Source organism: Thermobia domestica, chromosome 4 (assembly GCF_964235325.1).
Source record: "Thermobia domestica chromosome 4, izTheDome1.hap1.1, whole genome shotgun sequence".
Classification (NCBI taxonomy): domain Eukaryota; kingdom Metazoa; phylum Arthropoda; class Insecta; order Zygentoma; family Lepismatidae; genus Thermobia; species Thermobia domestica.
In genome coordinates, this window is record NC_137457.1 from 236459813 (window position 1) to 236476198 (window position 16386).

The 16386-nt window shown below is 35.2% G+C and overlaps 1 protein-coding gene across 1 annotated transcript in view; it reads left to right on the forward strand.

Moving 5' to 3' along the window:
* LOC145683063 (uncharacterized) overlaps nucleotides 1–16386 on the forward strand; it is a 334454-nt gene that overhangs the window by 165838 nt on the left and 152230 nt on the right. The window contains exon 8 of the mRNA XM_081754422.1: nucleotides 16040–16162. Within this exon, the coding sequence (XP_081610548.1) occupies nucleotides 16040–16162 (123 nt within the window). The remainder of the gene's footprint in view (nucleotides 1–16039; nucleotides 16163–16386) is intronic.

A 16386-nucleotide genomic window follows, 5' to 3' on the forward strand; every position in this document is an offset into this window, starting at 1 on the left:
TTGCCTACTCGTTTTCGTTTACTAGCACTAACCTGATAGATTATATGCGCCTCTTGCTTAGTAATCAATTTATGATTTTTAGTGCGCACAATTTGTCGGCCGAGAGGAACACTAATAGACGGTGAATTATTTAAAACCATATCTTTCATCTGTTCAAAGTTAACATATTTTAATGTTTTATCATTTAGTGTGATTTACTTGATTTTATATATTGTATTTATTTTACTAGTAAGAGTATTTTAGAACGGTGTAGTAGTAACATTTGCGCCCACCATCACAAAATTCTTTCATATATGCATCCGGACCATATTCTGCTAACTCATTTTTCCAATCTCCTAAATACAATCGTATTTTTAAGTAAGGTTCACCAGGAGATTGGCTGTAAATAATATCTCGGTATCATAATTCACACTCGCCAAGTAATTCCAAGTAACGGAGTAATTGGAGGCGAGCGTGTGTCGTGGTGTATGCGGCTTTTACCACATTGATATATTTTGCTGGAGCGAGAACGCTATCGTTAACACTTCAGTTGAGCACTCGGATTTTATCGCCAATCGGAATACAAGATTTAATCTCAATATTCGGATTTGTTAATTTATCAAAATACTGCTCGAGATTTTTAATGATAGCGATTTGTTCATGTTGTCCCTTTGAGCGAATTTAGACCACAGGAAATTTACACGCAGCTTTGAAAAACGTTTCTTAGGTTTGTTGCGCATAATATTTTCTCGGTCTAAGTGGATGCCCTATTTCTCATAACACTCGTGTATGAACTGTTCTTTTTTGAATGGCACATCCTGCGGGCCAACCATTACATCAGTCTTAATGTTCATAAACTGGTTAATTTATTCCGTGAAAAGACTTAAATTTTGATTTATTACAAGGTGGAACGATATATTCTTCTCTTGCTAATTTTGTCATTGAACAACGTTTAATCTATAAATAACATAAAGAATCGATTTGGCAAAACATTAGATTTAGTAATATCAGACCTCAGTGAAAATATGAATGTATATAGAATATCAGAACCTTTTGAAGCTGAAGATTTATATCACCCAGCTTTTTTAATTCAAGAATCGATGATTGTTAGACCATCTCATGCTAGATGCAACTCGATTATATTTTATAACTATCCTAAAGCAGATTATCTGAGTTTGTATCATGATTTGCGGGAATTAGTTGGGATGGAATATGTAATTCGAAAGATCCGAATGAAGCATTAGATCACATTTATAGGGTCTTTAACAGCATTATTGAGAAAAATGTCCCAAAAAATTATAAGAGATCATTTCCCAATTGGTTTTCCACAGACTTTATTAAAACTTTGAAACAAAAAAAAATATTATAGAAAGACAAAAAAACATTCTGAGTATAATGAAATTGTGTTTATTGAATTGCGTAAGAAGTTGAAGAAAATGATAAAAATGGAATATAATCTGTATTTACACAATCTTGAAATAATCTTGATAACAATCCTAGTTATTTTTGCAATTACATTAAAAGTAAAAAACTTAACAATCGAAACATCAACACTAACATATCATGCTACACTTTTACTGTCTACACGGGAAATAGCAGATAGTTTTGCACAATACTTTAAAACTGTGTATGCAGCAGAACCTCCATCATACGAAATTCCAAACACACATCAGTTTACAGTACCTAATTGCTTAAATATTCATATACATGAAGACGAATGCAAGGAACCAAGAAAGAAATAAAAATCAAGTAAATCCAGTGGACCTGACCAAATACCTCAGTACATATATAAAGAATGTCGCGGTCTAATAGTGAAGCCTCTGTGTTATATATATAATTTCATACTGAAAACTCAAATATTTCGTGATAAGTGGAACCTTAGTAAAGTTTGTCCCATTCCCAAATCGGGTAATCGTGATGTGATTGAGAACTATAGGCCAATATCATTAATTTCAGCACCCTCTAAAATATTTGAACAGATTTTGTACAAAAGAATATATAAATACGTAAAATCATATATTTCTGAATTCGAGCATGGCTTTTGTCCTAAGAGATCTACAGTGACAAATTTAGTAACGTTTACTCAATTTATATCTAATGCAATTAACAATGGTAACTCAGTTGATGTAATTTGTACAGATTTTGCTAAAGCGTTTGACAAACTTAATCACTCTATCTTGATCATAAAGTTGGCCATGTATGGTTTGTCTAACAGTTTGTTGAAATTGATCATATCCTATGTATCATGTCGAAAACAGTACGTTTCCTATTGTCAGGCAAATTCAGTACAGTATGAAGTTCTATCAGGTGTCCCACAAGGTTCCAACTTAGGAGCATTATTTTTTGTTATTTATAAATGATCTACCACAAACAATTAAGTCATCTCATTGCTTGCTGTTTGCAGATGACCTTAAAATATATAAAGTAGTTAATAAGATAAATGATGCTTTAGATTTGCAGGCTGACTTAAATAATTGTTTCAAGTGGAGCATAGAAAACAAATTGTTTTTTAATGTAACAAAATGTCTTGTTATATCATTTTCTAGAAAGTTAGTAACATATAAATATGAGTATAAGATGAATGACGAAATACTACGAAGAGAAGATAAAGTGAAGGATTTAGGTGTGACAATTAGTTGCCCTCTTACATATGAAAATCATATTGAATCTGTTATTAATGATGCATACAGAACATTGGGATTTATATACAGAAATACTGTTGATTTCAGAAATATAAGTGCAATTTGCAGTCTATACAATAGCTTTATAAGAACTAAATTAGAATACGGATGTATAATTTTGGTTCCCTGCTATCAATATTATATAAAAATGATTGAACGGGTACAAAATAAATTTTTGAGATGTCTTTTTTATAAAAAAAAAAACATAAAAGATCATCGTATCAAGAGAGAATATCGTGTAAAACCCCTTTAACGGAATTTCATTATGATAGCTTGTGTGATAGGAGGGAATTGATTGATCAAATGTTGTTGTACAAAATAGTTAATGGTTTGGTCGATAGTCAGGAACTATTACATTCATTAAAATTTTAATATTTGGAAAGACAGAATAGGAGTTCGATTACCTTCTCACTGTTGTAAGTCTAATACACTCGTACATCAAAACTCGCCAATAGCAAGGATAGCTAGAAAGCATAATCTATTAGTGAAAAAATGTTGTGATGTCGACTTTGCAATAAATATTGAATATTAAATTAGCATAATAAAAGAATACAATAATAAGTAAAACAGTACTTTTGTAGCTAATGACGACCTACTGCTTTGCAATGCGATTTGGAGCATGTATATTTAGAAACTACAAATAAATACATATGAAATTATACATAGGAATATCTACGGTTTGCACTTTGTTCATGTATTCATTTATTACACATTTATAACAAAACAATGCATTTACTCTTTTACTATGTAAGGTATTGAATGTATGTACTATTTTCTTTTATTCTTCTGTATACGTTTGTTACTTTTCTTTCAACTTTGTTTATTCTTTCCTTTTTGTAATGTCTGTCTTTATTAGTTTTACTGTGTAATTTTATAAGGAAAGTACCTGTAATACCTATTGTAAAGGGAGCAATAGCTCTGTAATAGTTAATAACGATAAATAAATAAATAAATAATACTTAAGGCTGGGTAAAGCACCAGGATACTCTTGATTATCCTTTGTGTTAGATAAATGAGGGAAATGGCCCCTTCAAGACGGGCAAATCGAACGCATCGCTTAATTTTGTTGAAGGCCTTGGTAGAAAATTTAGACTATCAATAAATTTTAAACGTAGATATTCCATGGCTAAAGTTTTACACCCACGCATAATTATTCGAGGAGTCCACTTTCTCAAGCATCATTGTGCGTAAAACAAAATGAGCGCCATAGCCCTTTGCGTTATGAGCTATAACGACTATTTTGTTAATACCGGAACGCCTTCGTGCCACATAATCCAGAAACTACAATACACTTGTCTCCATAAAATATGTTCTCTAATGCCGCATACACCACACTTCACACATATTATTTTTACAGTTTTAGCATATCTGTTGACTTACTAACAGGTTGGGCTCATACTCTAAAATACCACCAGCTATTTCCTTATCTTGTCGGCACTCAATGCCAAAACACTAATAACCATTTTTGTGTAGTACGTATTCTGCTTGGATGAATGTAACATAAATGCCCTGATGGCATCATGTTATTACACTCTGTACACAATACTGCCCCACAGACATGTGGATTCCGCCCTTTTTCACCACGTATGCTTTAATACATTGAGGGCCTACTTTCAAAATATCGCATAATGAGGCCTTATGATTATTGTAGCACTGAGCTCCGTAAAAACATCTATTACATTCCTTACAATATATTACACTTTCTGTAACGGTGCATGGTGGGTTATTCTGGCATTTATTACACAAGGCTTTACATTTCCCTACGTGGCTGTCTTTAACGTGAAACCTTTTATGTCATTCTTCGCAATAGTAAGGGCATGAAAATGCCGCAGTTAAGTTAGTGATCACAGTGTAATGGTTGTTAGTATTTAGTAAACACTAAATATAGTAATACGCTTAACCTGGAAAAATATTTTTACCCCGGACAACCCGTCGTACACCGTAATTTTGTACGTTGTTAAATAAGCCTGAATTTTTTTCAATTCCGGTACTCCACCACCGTTCTCTAAACTTACACCGGCCTTTTCACACAATTCAGAGACCTTATTAAACATAACTGTTGAGCGTTGATTCCAATATCTATGCTTCTCTTTTCCTTTATTTTTATTCTCAACAAGGCAATAACCACTACCAGGGCTTGCCACGAACAATAATAATAGGGATCTTAATAACAACAATATCTGTGTTATTTTATATACTCATTTATATTAGTGAAATTCCGTTTCAACCGTCCCATACCAATAGGTAGTTCTAAGTGGTGAAAATAGACAACGAAATGATCCTGATATAGGAAGGATGTGTTTGATAGTATTATCTTTTCTAAAGCAGTCCATAGATCTGAAATACAAATAAAACGGTTTATCTGGGTGATTTTGATTAATAAACGTAAGCCCCACACGATGATGCGGGAGCACACCTCGCATTACATACATTACTAAATCATGTATCCCATTTTCAAACCGGGCAACGAGGTTTTCTCCCTCTGGGGGAGGGGTCATTTGACCGTCATTAAATTACCATTCTCCTTAAATTGCCTATAATATTGGCGTGATTCAAATACTAAAATAAATCTCTCCATTTCTTGTAAACAAGGTATTATCATTAATGTTTGCTATTTTACCACTATAGAATGCCAAGTAGTGCTTTTTTGTAACAGTATATTACTGTTTTGCAATAATTGGCTCTCCTCCCACAATAGAATACCAAGTAGTGCTTTGTAATAGTATATTATCGTTATTATTTGCTGTTTTGCAATAATTGGGTCTCTTCCCACTATAGAACACCAAGTAGTTTTTTCTAACAACGTATTATTCTTGAATCTCACTGTCTTACAGCGGTCACTGTAGAACACCAAGAAGTCTTTCTTGTAATAGCGTATTATCGTTAATGTTTTTTGTTTTACTATAATTTGGCCTCTGCCCACTATAGAAAACCAAGTAGTTTTTTTTTCTAATAACGTATTATTTATAACGCTTACTGTTTTCACGCTATGTTGAAAACAATGGTTATAGCATTTCTACTGAATCGAAACCGCTCTCTCTGTCCCTTAATTTTTATAAATGGATTTTCTAGCTATACTGTAACAAAATCTTTTTCTAATAACTTATAATAATAATAATTAAGTGTTGTAAATTTTTACAAAATTCCTCTCGGAGAAACACTATCTATCATAACTGGGAGATGCTTGCCTGGGGGCTCTGAAACCCCATGCCATGGCACGGCATTCGAACTCTTCATCTCCGAATGAGAGAGAGAGTTTTTTGATCAACAATCAATGGAGAAGTAATCCCTTATAACCCGGCCGAGGAAATAAATTATTATAGCTGCGAGCAGGATTTGAACCTACTTTACAGCCCAAATCTCTATTCTTTAGATTGCTGCCTTTACCAATTGCGCCACAATTAGACAGACGAAAGATCTCTAAATAAAAATATATTTAAGAAGTTAAGTAGAGCAATGCCATCTATCAACAAGCTTATGAACTATTCTTTTCTGCCTGTATTTTACTGCCATCTGTTGGCCTGGTTTATAATTACATGCACTGTTGTCAGAGCAAGATGAAAAAAATATTTAATAAGTGAAGCAATTTAATAAGTGGAGTGATGCCATCTGTTAGCAGAATTATCAATCTTTTCTGCCAATATTTTACTGCCATCTGTTGGTATGATTTATAATTACATGTGCTGTAGACAGAGAGAAAGATCTCCGAATTAAAAAACCTTTAATAAGTTGTGCAATGAAGCAATGCCATCTATTAGCAAAATTATCAATTTTGCTGACAGTATTTTACGGACATCTGCCGGTCCGAATTATAATTACATGCGGTGTTGGCAGAGCGAAACAAAAAAATATTTAATAAGTAGAGCAATGAAGCAATACCATCTATTAACAGAATTATCAATCATTCTTTTCTCAATGTATTTTACTACCATCTACAGGTCTGATTTATAATTACAAGTAGTCACAAAACGATCGTTACATTTATCTCCTCTTCAGCAATAAAACTATGGCAAATTCGTTTAATGTAGAACATAATAATCGCATTAGTGCGTCAGCAGTTAGAGACATCTGGCTTTGCTCTAGAGAACCATTATGATCACCTTTGTCACTCGCCGGGAAATAGGACTTTGACCCGTAAATTTTGAAAAGTTCCGGAGTCTCTGGAGTTCCGGAGAATTTCCGGCCTAAGAATATAGATATACTATTTGTGTGTGCAGTGTGTGTGTCCACATGTCTGTATTGTTACTTGTATAAATACAAATAAAATAAATAAATAAAATAAAATAAATATTTTTATGTAACTCGGTGTGCTGATTACGAATTTGAGTCGCTACGAGGTCGTCTTGGTCTATACACAGCACTTTCGGTGACGATTTTTGAGATTTCTAATTCGACACCACCAGATTAATACCGATGTCATATACACTAATCACGAATTTGAGGATCCCAGGTCTGTCATTCGTTGCCAAATAGGACTTTGACACAAATATGAACATCCGGTCTCGATTTTTTTCAGATTTCGAATTTGACACCACCCGCTTAATATGGATGTTGTATACGCTGATTACGAACTTGAAACCACCGAGTCGCTACGAGGTCATCTTGGACCATAAACCGTGCTTTCGGTCACGGTTTTTGAGATTTTGAATTCGACACCACTAAATTAATACGGATGTCATATACGTTGATCACGAATTTCAGGGCTCCAGATCTGTCACTCGTTGCCAAATAGGACTTTGATCCTTAAATTTTAACTGTCGTTAAAGAGAAAAATACTACCCTGCTGTTACATAAAGTTAAATATATATGCTATGTTCAAACTCTGTTGTTAAATAGGGCTGCGCACTCTGCTGCTGCTGTGTTCAATCGCAACCGGAAGTAGAACTGAAACAAAAGTCGAAACTACAATTTCTCTGCACATTAGTGCAATTTCTACTAAATTAGAACTGCGCATGCTCTACATAGTGTGTGTGTGTGTGTGTGTGAATAACCAGACTTGTTAAATGGTGGTGTTATTTTTAATTTCCTCTCTACTATATTGTAATTGTCTTTTCTACTTCAAACAAAGTGCTTGTAAAAGAGAACGAGTACACTCCTGATGTTATATAATAGATGAAAAAAACATTACCAGCAGTGTCATGGTTCTGCTGTTGTGTGTAATGTTTGTGCGCATGCGTGTTCATACTCGTAAAAGTCTACTCGTTGCTCCGGGGGAACCGGAACAGGTACTACTGGAACAGGAGTCGGAACATTTATCGTAACCGGAACCGGAGCCAGAACTGGAACATGAACCGGAACAGTTTGCGCATGCGCAGTAGGTCCAAAAACGGGGCCAGGTGTCATCACTCTACTTCCGATGTCGGAGAGAGCGATGATGAACCCCTCCCAGAATGGGATCACTTTTTGAGGTATTTTACAGTCGGAGCACTTCAATTCTTGCTACCGAATTCTCCATACAATTGATTTATGATTGCTATGCTGTGCTTACTGTCTGTTGGAGTCTAGAGCCCCTAGCGGACGTTCCACTTTGTTTTCACAAATGTTGACCGATCTTCTGTACTGTTATATTATGTATAGGAAAACAATGCTTTTGTAGTGTTTCAAAACATTGAAGACATACACTTCATCTTGTCATCTTTATAGGGAGGAGTTGTGGCTCAGTAATAGAACGCTCACCTTTAATGTGAGAGATCACTGGTTCAATTTACAAAATTAAAACTATAAACGGTTATTTTGGGTATATTGTTGGTTTGACATCATTCTTCAGAGACATTTTTCCGTCAGACATTTTTCATTTTTCATTTTTTATTGTGGCTGCATCCATTTGGTTCTCTCACTGATGGAACACCTCCTGAAATAATAGCTCTCAGAATTATATAATTTACAATGGTATGTCGTGAAAGCCTGCAAGCTTGTTTTTACATGACAAACCATACCATCCTTTGATATCTACATGTGCGTTACATGTGGAGCAACAGTGTGGCTCGCAGATATCTACTCCTAAGCGTAGAGCAGTGGCTATTCGAAAACTTTAGTTAGATAGATATAAGCTCAAAGAAGGTAAAGGTAAGGCTTGAAGCCATGCTCCGTTTTCAGGGGATGCAACAGCAACAAGCCTGGTTTTATCTTCGAGGTTATCAATTGATCTTAATATGAAGCTATATGATGCTCTATTATAGGTTCATCCCAAACTGATTGGATATTTTTTCTTTCGAGTGCTGGGGGATCTAATCCTACTAAATTAGTCCATTTGGTCATGCAGTAGTGCACATCTTGATCAGAGTTTAAATCGACTTCCCGCTGGAGTAGAGATCCTATTAATTGTCGAGAGCCATAGGCTGAAGTGAGTGACGGAATTTCAACATCTATGGCTCGACGTATCCCAAAACTTCCATTTCCAACTGGTAAAGAAGCTTGTATCCATAATTTGTCGTATAAGAAACAATTCAGAATGGATTCCAGTCAGGTTTTAATTTTTCATGGAACTTCTTTAGGAAGTCATCCTACTGCCAAGAAGGAGAACATCGGAGGAAATACAATAGCTTCGGTATTGAAACTGATACTCGAAGTATTTGCAGAATGAGCTGAAATTTGGGATAGCCTAGAAAACAGTAAATCTAGTTTAAAGATCTTTTCTGATAGTATTTTGCTCCGTGCATCGGCCGAGATGGCAGCACCTAACAATTCAGCATTAGATGATGTTAGAAGCTGAATTCCTGGTGCTGATTCATTAAAATTCTGGTAGATATTCTCAATTTCATCATATGTGGCGCTCAGAAAACTCACTTCATATTTGGAGTAATTAAGAAATAAGTCAATTGTTGACGCATTGGTTTGAATATTTTTATAGTGAAATTTTATTTTAATCATTAATTTTTAATGACAATGTTCTTCCTCGAAACCTACCACATATTCAGAACAGTTAATACAAACATTTAAACGTTTTATTAAGTAATCGTTAAACGTGAACCTAATAGCTCTATAAACAAATTGTTATAAGTGGAGCGAGTCCACCAATTTTCACTTTTTTGTTCTATAGAATAACAGATTTAGTCTGATTTTGAATTTAAGGATTTTATCTTCAGAATAGTGTAATTAAATGTTTTTTCGTGTCATGATGGGAAAACCAAGTTGGACCATACTGTTTTATCCCTCCACTAAACTTGAAATATTAAAAAAAATTCACACAAGAAAGCGCGGAAAAAGGAACTTTCTGTTTTAAATAAAATGCCATTTTTCCCCGAGTCTTTGCATCTCAATTGGTGCTCCTCCAAAATTGATAGATATGAATTTAACACATTTCTTTACTTTACTTGATTGAAATCATCTTAGGACTTAACTAATGAGAAGTATAACATTAGCATCAAGGTTTAGGTTTATCATACCCACCTGGCCGAGGTACCACCTCACAAACTTTCGAAACAAAATTTAATAGTCTGAGTATGACATTGTTAACTTAAATGTGGTACAGAACTTTGATATGTGCTTGCACTCTGATATGATATAAGCTGATAACCGTAGTGATATCAGTTTATAGTTTGACATGTGTGTAAAAATTTATGTGTGTATGTTGTTGGCAATTATGTAGATAACTTGGTCGTATTAATCATATTTCGATGTAGTTTCTATTAATTGTATAAGGTATTATTCCTAAGAATGATTTTTACTTATAAAATATTTGAAACTTTTTAAATAATTAATTAATCAATTAAAAAACATTGAAATTATTTCTATAGCGCCTGATTAATAATAATAGCAATGCAGATTTATATCGAGAACCGTTGGTCATCCTTTAATGAGGTTTTCACTGATGTAATGAGCTATTCCCTAGAATGGATCTTAACATACCAAAATACTTTTTAGTTTTAATATTTATTATAAGTCTTTTAAAAAGTAGAATGTTCTTAGTTCAACTTGGGCGTTTTATGTATGTTCACGCATAACTTTGACATAAATGCAGCGATTGTGATGATTCCTCTTTTGTTTGAAAGAGTATACTTTGTGATGCTTCCAGGTAAATCTCATCAGGACCTAATGAGAATGGATGGAGATAAAGCCTGAGTCTCATCAATAGCTGAAAGTGCTAATACAGTACTTGTGTGTATAGCGTCTAATTCCGTAGCGCATAGACCTTTATAAAATATATATTTCTTTATATTCATTAAGAAATTAAATGTCGACTAAAGCAGGTAATTCATGTTATTATTCGGTTCAAAATCTCTTATTGTCGCGAATTCTGTCGAGGAACTTGAAGCTTAAAATATACAAATCTATTATCATGCCTGTTGTTCTGTATGGTTGTCAAACATGGACGCTTACTTGGAAGGAAGAATGTAGATTAAAATATTTGAGAACAAGGTCCTGAGACGAATATTCAGACCCAAAAGAAACGTGAATGGGGAATGGCGGAAACTTAATAACGAGGAACTACATAATTTACACGGTTTACCCAACATTGTTAGAGTCGTCAATTCTAGGAGGCTTAGATGGGCAGGTCATGTTGCCAGGTTGGAAGAAAGTAGGAACGCTTTCAAAATCTTAACTGGAAGACCAACCGGAAAACGACCATTAGGAAAACCTAGGCGCAGATCGGAGGACAACATTAAGATAGATCTCGCACAAATAGGAATACAAAGTAGAACTGGATCCAATTGGCTAAGGATAGAAGTCAGTGGAGAGCGGCATTGAACCCCCGGGTTCCATGGGCCATACAGTTAGTTAGTTAGTTAGTTAATATTTCTTCATGCATGTTTCGTAGGTCGACGATTTTTATAGAAAATGAGTGTCCTACCTTTGGGTGAATTGGAGATTAGCGTCCTTGACAGCATTGAGACCACGAAACGTACAAGTACACCGTAATGTGAGATCCGAACCACATGAGCTCCCGACGTGAGACTCGGCAGGACCTCATGCAGTTCCAATTCCACGTTAAGTTCTACAGATCTCACATAGTCTTGGTGCTGAAAGAGACGTTAAACTCCTCGTCTAAGAACGTTATCCTATCTGTACCTTAGTTTAGGCACCTACGTAAACTACTGGGTAACGAAAAAGTGGACAAACAAATGAAAAATAACCGACTTCAAAAGAAGCAATAAAATGCAGAAAATAGTTGGTTACTTTTCTTTCAAAGTATTTGAAAATCTTTAATTTGTTTCGTTTGGTACCGACTTCCAGATTTTTAAAGAGAATAATAAAATTATTTTCTGCTTTTTAGCGGCAGTTTGGAGTTGGTTAATATATTTTTATTTAATGTTTCTCTTAAGAGCAACGCTTAACTTACAGTTTTCTCCAAACATGGTTGTTATACTAAAGGAAATGAGTTTGTATGGAATATAAAAGCAAATTTCATGTGAGTTTTTACCTTACTCTTCGTGTTTCGATTTCCCTTTACTGTGGCGAATGTGACTAATGTTTCGGAGAGTTTCATTTCAGTTTCTGTGAGCTTTTATGCAGTTTATGCATGAGAAGTATTTCTAATACTACTGTACAAAATTTTAATTCATATGAAATGTGTGCAATTTCAACACATTTAGTACGTAAATTTGCACATAACTATGCACAGATATGACCAAAAACAGTGATTTGTGTGAAATCGTGGAAGTTGCTTTAATTTTGTTAATCCATAATCCTTAATTACAAGTGCGTGGACACTACTACGAAAGAAAGACTGATATTATATTTCACCTTTAAGTAACAATTGGCAAATTGTTACTTGAAGCCATTAAGAAAACATTTTTTTTTAAATACAAGGTTAAAAGTTTTCTTTAAGTCTCCTGCGTAACCGTTTAATCAGTTAATTATAATCTTTAATGTATCCCAGTGGTAATACTTTCATTATTGTTTAAATTATCCTGATATTTGCGCTTGCATCATAGTTTCTTTATAAAGGTAATCAAGAAAGTCCTGCCACCTTCAATGGAGCTATGTGTTCAATTGGTCTTTACACCGTGAGTTGAAAATGGATGGAGATAAGGCAAAAGGCTGTTATTGGTGTGGGTATACTACACCATACTACCTGTCCAACACACTACCTGGTTGTAGTAGTTCAGTTACACCGTGAACTTGGTTAAGGACAGAGTGAACATGGGACCTCCGCAGATGGTCATAAGGGCGTGTATAGTGTACGACTTCAAACTGTTGTCAAACACTGCTGCAACGGGGCGGAAGATGTATGAGGCCTTTACTGAGGGTGTCGTGACTACGCGGACAGTGCAGCGGTGGTTTAATAAGTTTAAGGACGGTGTGGAAACACTCGAGGAAGAACCATGTGCCGGAAGACCAAAACATGTCCAAAATGAAGATCTTCAGGCAGCAATTAAGGCGAACAGTGGCCAGATATGCGAGTTGAGAAACCATTCGACAGTACCTCCCTCAACTTGGGAAGCAGTACAACTTGAGTCAGTGAGTCCTACGTGATTTGACTCCGGAGCAGGAGGCAACGCGAGCAGACATCTGTGTTTATTTGCTGTCTCCTCTGAGGAAGGAACCATTTCTGGTCAGGGAGTTGACATGTGATGAGAAATAGATCCTGTATGAAGCTCTACGGCGCCGTCATCATTGGTTAGCATCCCATGAATCAGTTCTAAAACAGTCGAAACCAGCACTGCACCAGAAGAAGGTCCTCCTGTGTGTTTGGTTGACTGCTCGCGTCACCATGGATTGGGAACTCCTACCCGCTGGTCAGAGTATCAATAGAACTGTGTACTGTCAGTAGTTAAGCCGTGTTCAAGAAAAACTCAAAACTCTGGAGCCAGCGATCCTCCTGTTACAGGACAACGCTAAGCCTCACATGGCTATAGTGACGCGGGAAACCATTCTATGGGAAACGCTATTGCATGCTCCATACTCCCCGAACATTGTACAGTTCGATTATCACCTGTACCATTCCTTGGACAATCACCTTAGAGGATGCCCGTTCAAATCCCAAGTAGAGGTGTAATATGCACTTCATACCTTCTTCGCTTCACGGCCTACCAAGTTCTACCGCTATGGAATCCATGGCCTTCAAGAAGGTTGACAGAAAGTTGTCTATGCTGATGGGGACAATTCTTGATCTTCCAGGTACGTCTTAGGTGACATATCGATGTTCGAAGGTGGAGGGTGAAAAAAGCAACAGAACTTTCTTGGTTATCTTTATATTATATGAGAAGATTTTCGAAATTGTAGCAATAACATGTACATTATTTGCAGTCTGTTGCGATCGTGCATAACCTTGGGAGTCATGGTTTACATTCACAAATTTACTTATTTTCATGTTATTACAGTAATTTAACTTCAAAGTGTAATATCTGGGTCATTATTAATATGAATATAATATTGCAGTAATGTTTATTTTTTTATTGGAAAACGTATTTATTTCATTCACTTATTTATTTTGAGCTCATGAGCAAAATCTGTTAGTTTAGGGCAAAGGCCATGAAATTCACGAACGGGAAATCACCAAGAAGAGAACCATGTGTACTAGGGATCCCGTTTACTCCTACTTTTTTGACTAAAAATTTTTACTTCCTCTTTTTACCGTTCAGAGTCGCTTGAATCTTTGGAAATAAGAATTTAGGTTTTCTTGTAAGTTGATTTCATTGTTGTTATTGGAAGTAAAAGGTAATTGAAGAAACACTTCAAACGATCATATCTATCTATATATATAAAAGAGAACGTACAAAATCCTTTGTCCGCTCATCACGCTAATACGGCTGAACCAATTTCTTTCATTTTTGGGGGGTTATTAGGATTTGGACCCTAGATGGTTTTTATCATATCACTTTAATTTTTAATTACCAGTGTCTTGAGATAATTGACCATTCAAGTGTCCATAACGTACAAATCCTTTGTTATTAGTTCATCATAGGTAAAAATAAACGTATTTATATGCAACCCGCATGACCGTGTCACTCGGCGGGTTAACATAAATGACAGGCGATATACAGCGGAAAATAGCTTGAATCTTCTGTTTAAAATTTTTTAATTGATTTGCTTATTTTTACAGACACTTTTACAATATGCCAGCACCGGGATGACCGCAGCGAAGCGGGGCGGGTTAACATAAATGACAGGCGATATAATGTTAAGATTTACTGCAATCTTCTATGGTTTTTATCATATCACTTGAAAGCGAAAAAGTAAAAATTATCTAAGTAACAAAGTTTATTGCGTTCCGGGATGACCGCAGCGAAGCGGGGTGAACGCTGCTAGTTTAAGATATAAAGTAAATAACTTATACAAAATCATCACCATGCCAGTTTCGTTGAAGATATGTTCTTTAGCCTATTGCGCAATTCTAAGTTTCCGTTTCAAGAATAATTTGTGTCGTAATTGAGCTATTTGCTAAAACTACATATAGAATCGACTTCCGATTTACCGGGAACGGCTTAACTGGTGTTCGCCGAAAAAAGACAATATTTACATCTATCGCAAGAATCAACAGCAGAAACACTAGACACCCAGCCAGCCAAAGAGAGACAGAGAGAGAGAATAAAAATGAAAATGAATGGACATGTAAATTGACAATGAGATTGAAGTTGACAACGATCTTTTAGGTCTCTCCTATCCTCCTTCCTGTCCCAAACTATTTTAACAACCTGACTGCATCAAGTTACAGCAAGAGGGAGGTGAGTGAATGTGGGGAGCAGTTAGCTAAAATCAAGGACAGACACGGAGCTACACTTAAGCATGTCGAATACCTACTCGACTACTTGGAAAAGCAAGAAGGTAGTATGCTGAATGACAAAATATCATTGCGAAAGATAAGATAATGGATCTTAAAAAATGAAAACTCTGCGAAGAAGCAAACTTCTGACTGACTTTCTTTTACACGAATTTGAACTATCAGATTATTTAAATTATTTTGGATACGTACAAGTATTTCTGTTTTGTTTGGTGATACAGTTGATTTGAAACTTTTTTTGAAATCACGGTCCTGAACATATAGTAGAAGTGAACTGCCACGTAGCATTTTTATTCATTATATAATGGCACTTTATCTGTCTCTCTCTTTTTTTCTTGCCTTTGGATTAACCACGATTTTAAGTTAGCCATGGATATCTTCCCCTCTATTACCCCATTAAATCGTAAGTCAGCTGTATTACATACTCAGTAGGATATAGAATACGTTGGAAATTCTGTCACAATTTTTTCTGTTGTTAATATTTTGCCACTTAATCAGGAGCATAATTATTATTTATGGAAAACGTAAGTAGAAGGTATGTCATAGGGACAAACAAATGAAAAAATAGGGAAAATCTAAATCACATACAAGAAACGTATTTACGTGTATTTAGATATGGCAAGTTTCCATTTTGAAAGATCATAAACAGTTCTATATTTAATAATATTTCTTATTAGTAAGTTGTTTCTTCCAACATTGTTTACTTTCGCCGAAGGTGAGAGAGAAGAGAAGTCAGATTGCTGAAGAATTGAAAAACAACAAGCTTTCAACTATTGAAAAAGAAATTCAAGACGCAGCTAAGGCGTTAAGAGAGCATGAACAGAAAAGAAATGAAGCTGTAAGTATAAAGAAATTATCCAATTCCATAATTAGTCAGCAGTGAATCCATTTAGATTATATTTTTGACGGACGTAATCTCAATGATTCGATTTCTGTGTGAACTGTATCTGTTCACATAATCTGATAGTTTTTGTTACTAAGTTATATACATAACTAAAAATTTTCGTACCAGAGAGTAATACACTTACTAAAACTAAAATAAAGTTTTTGTCAATTAGTCGG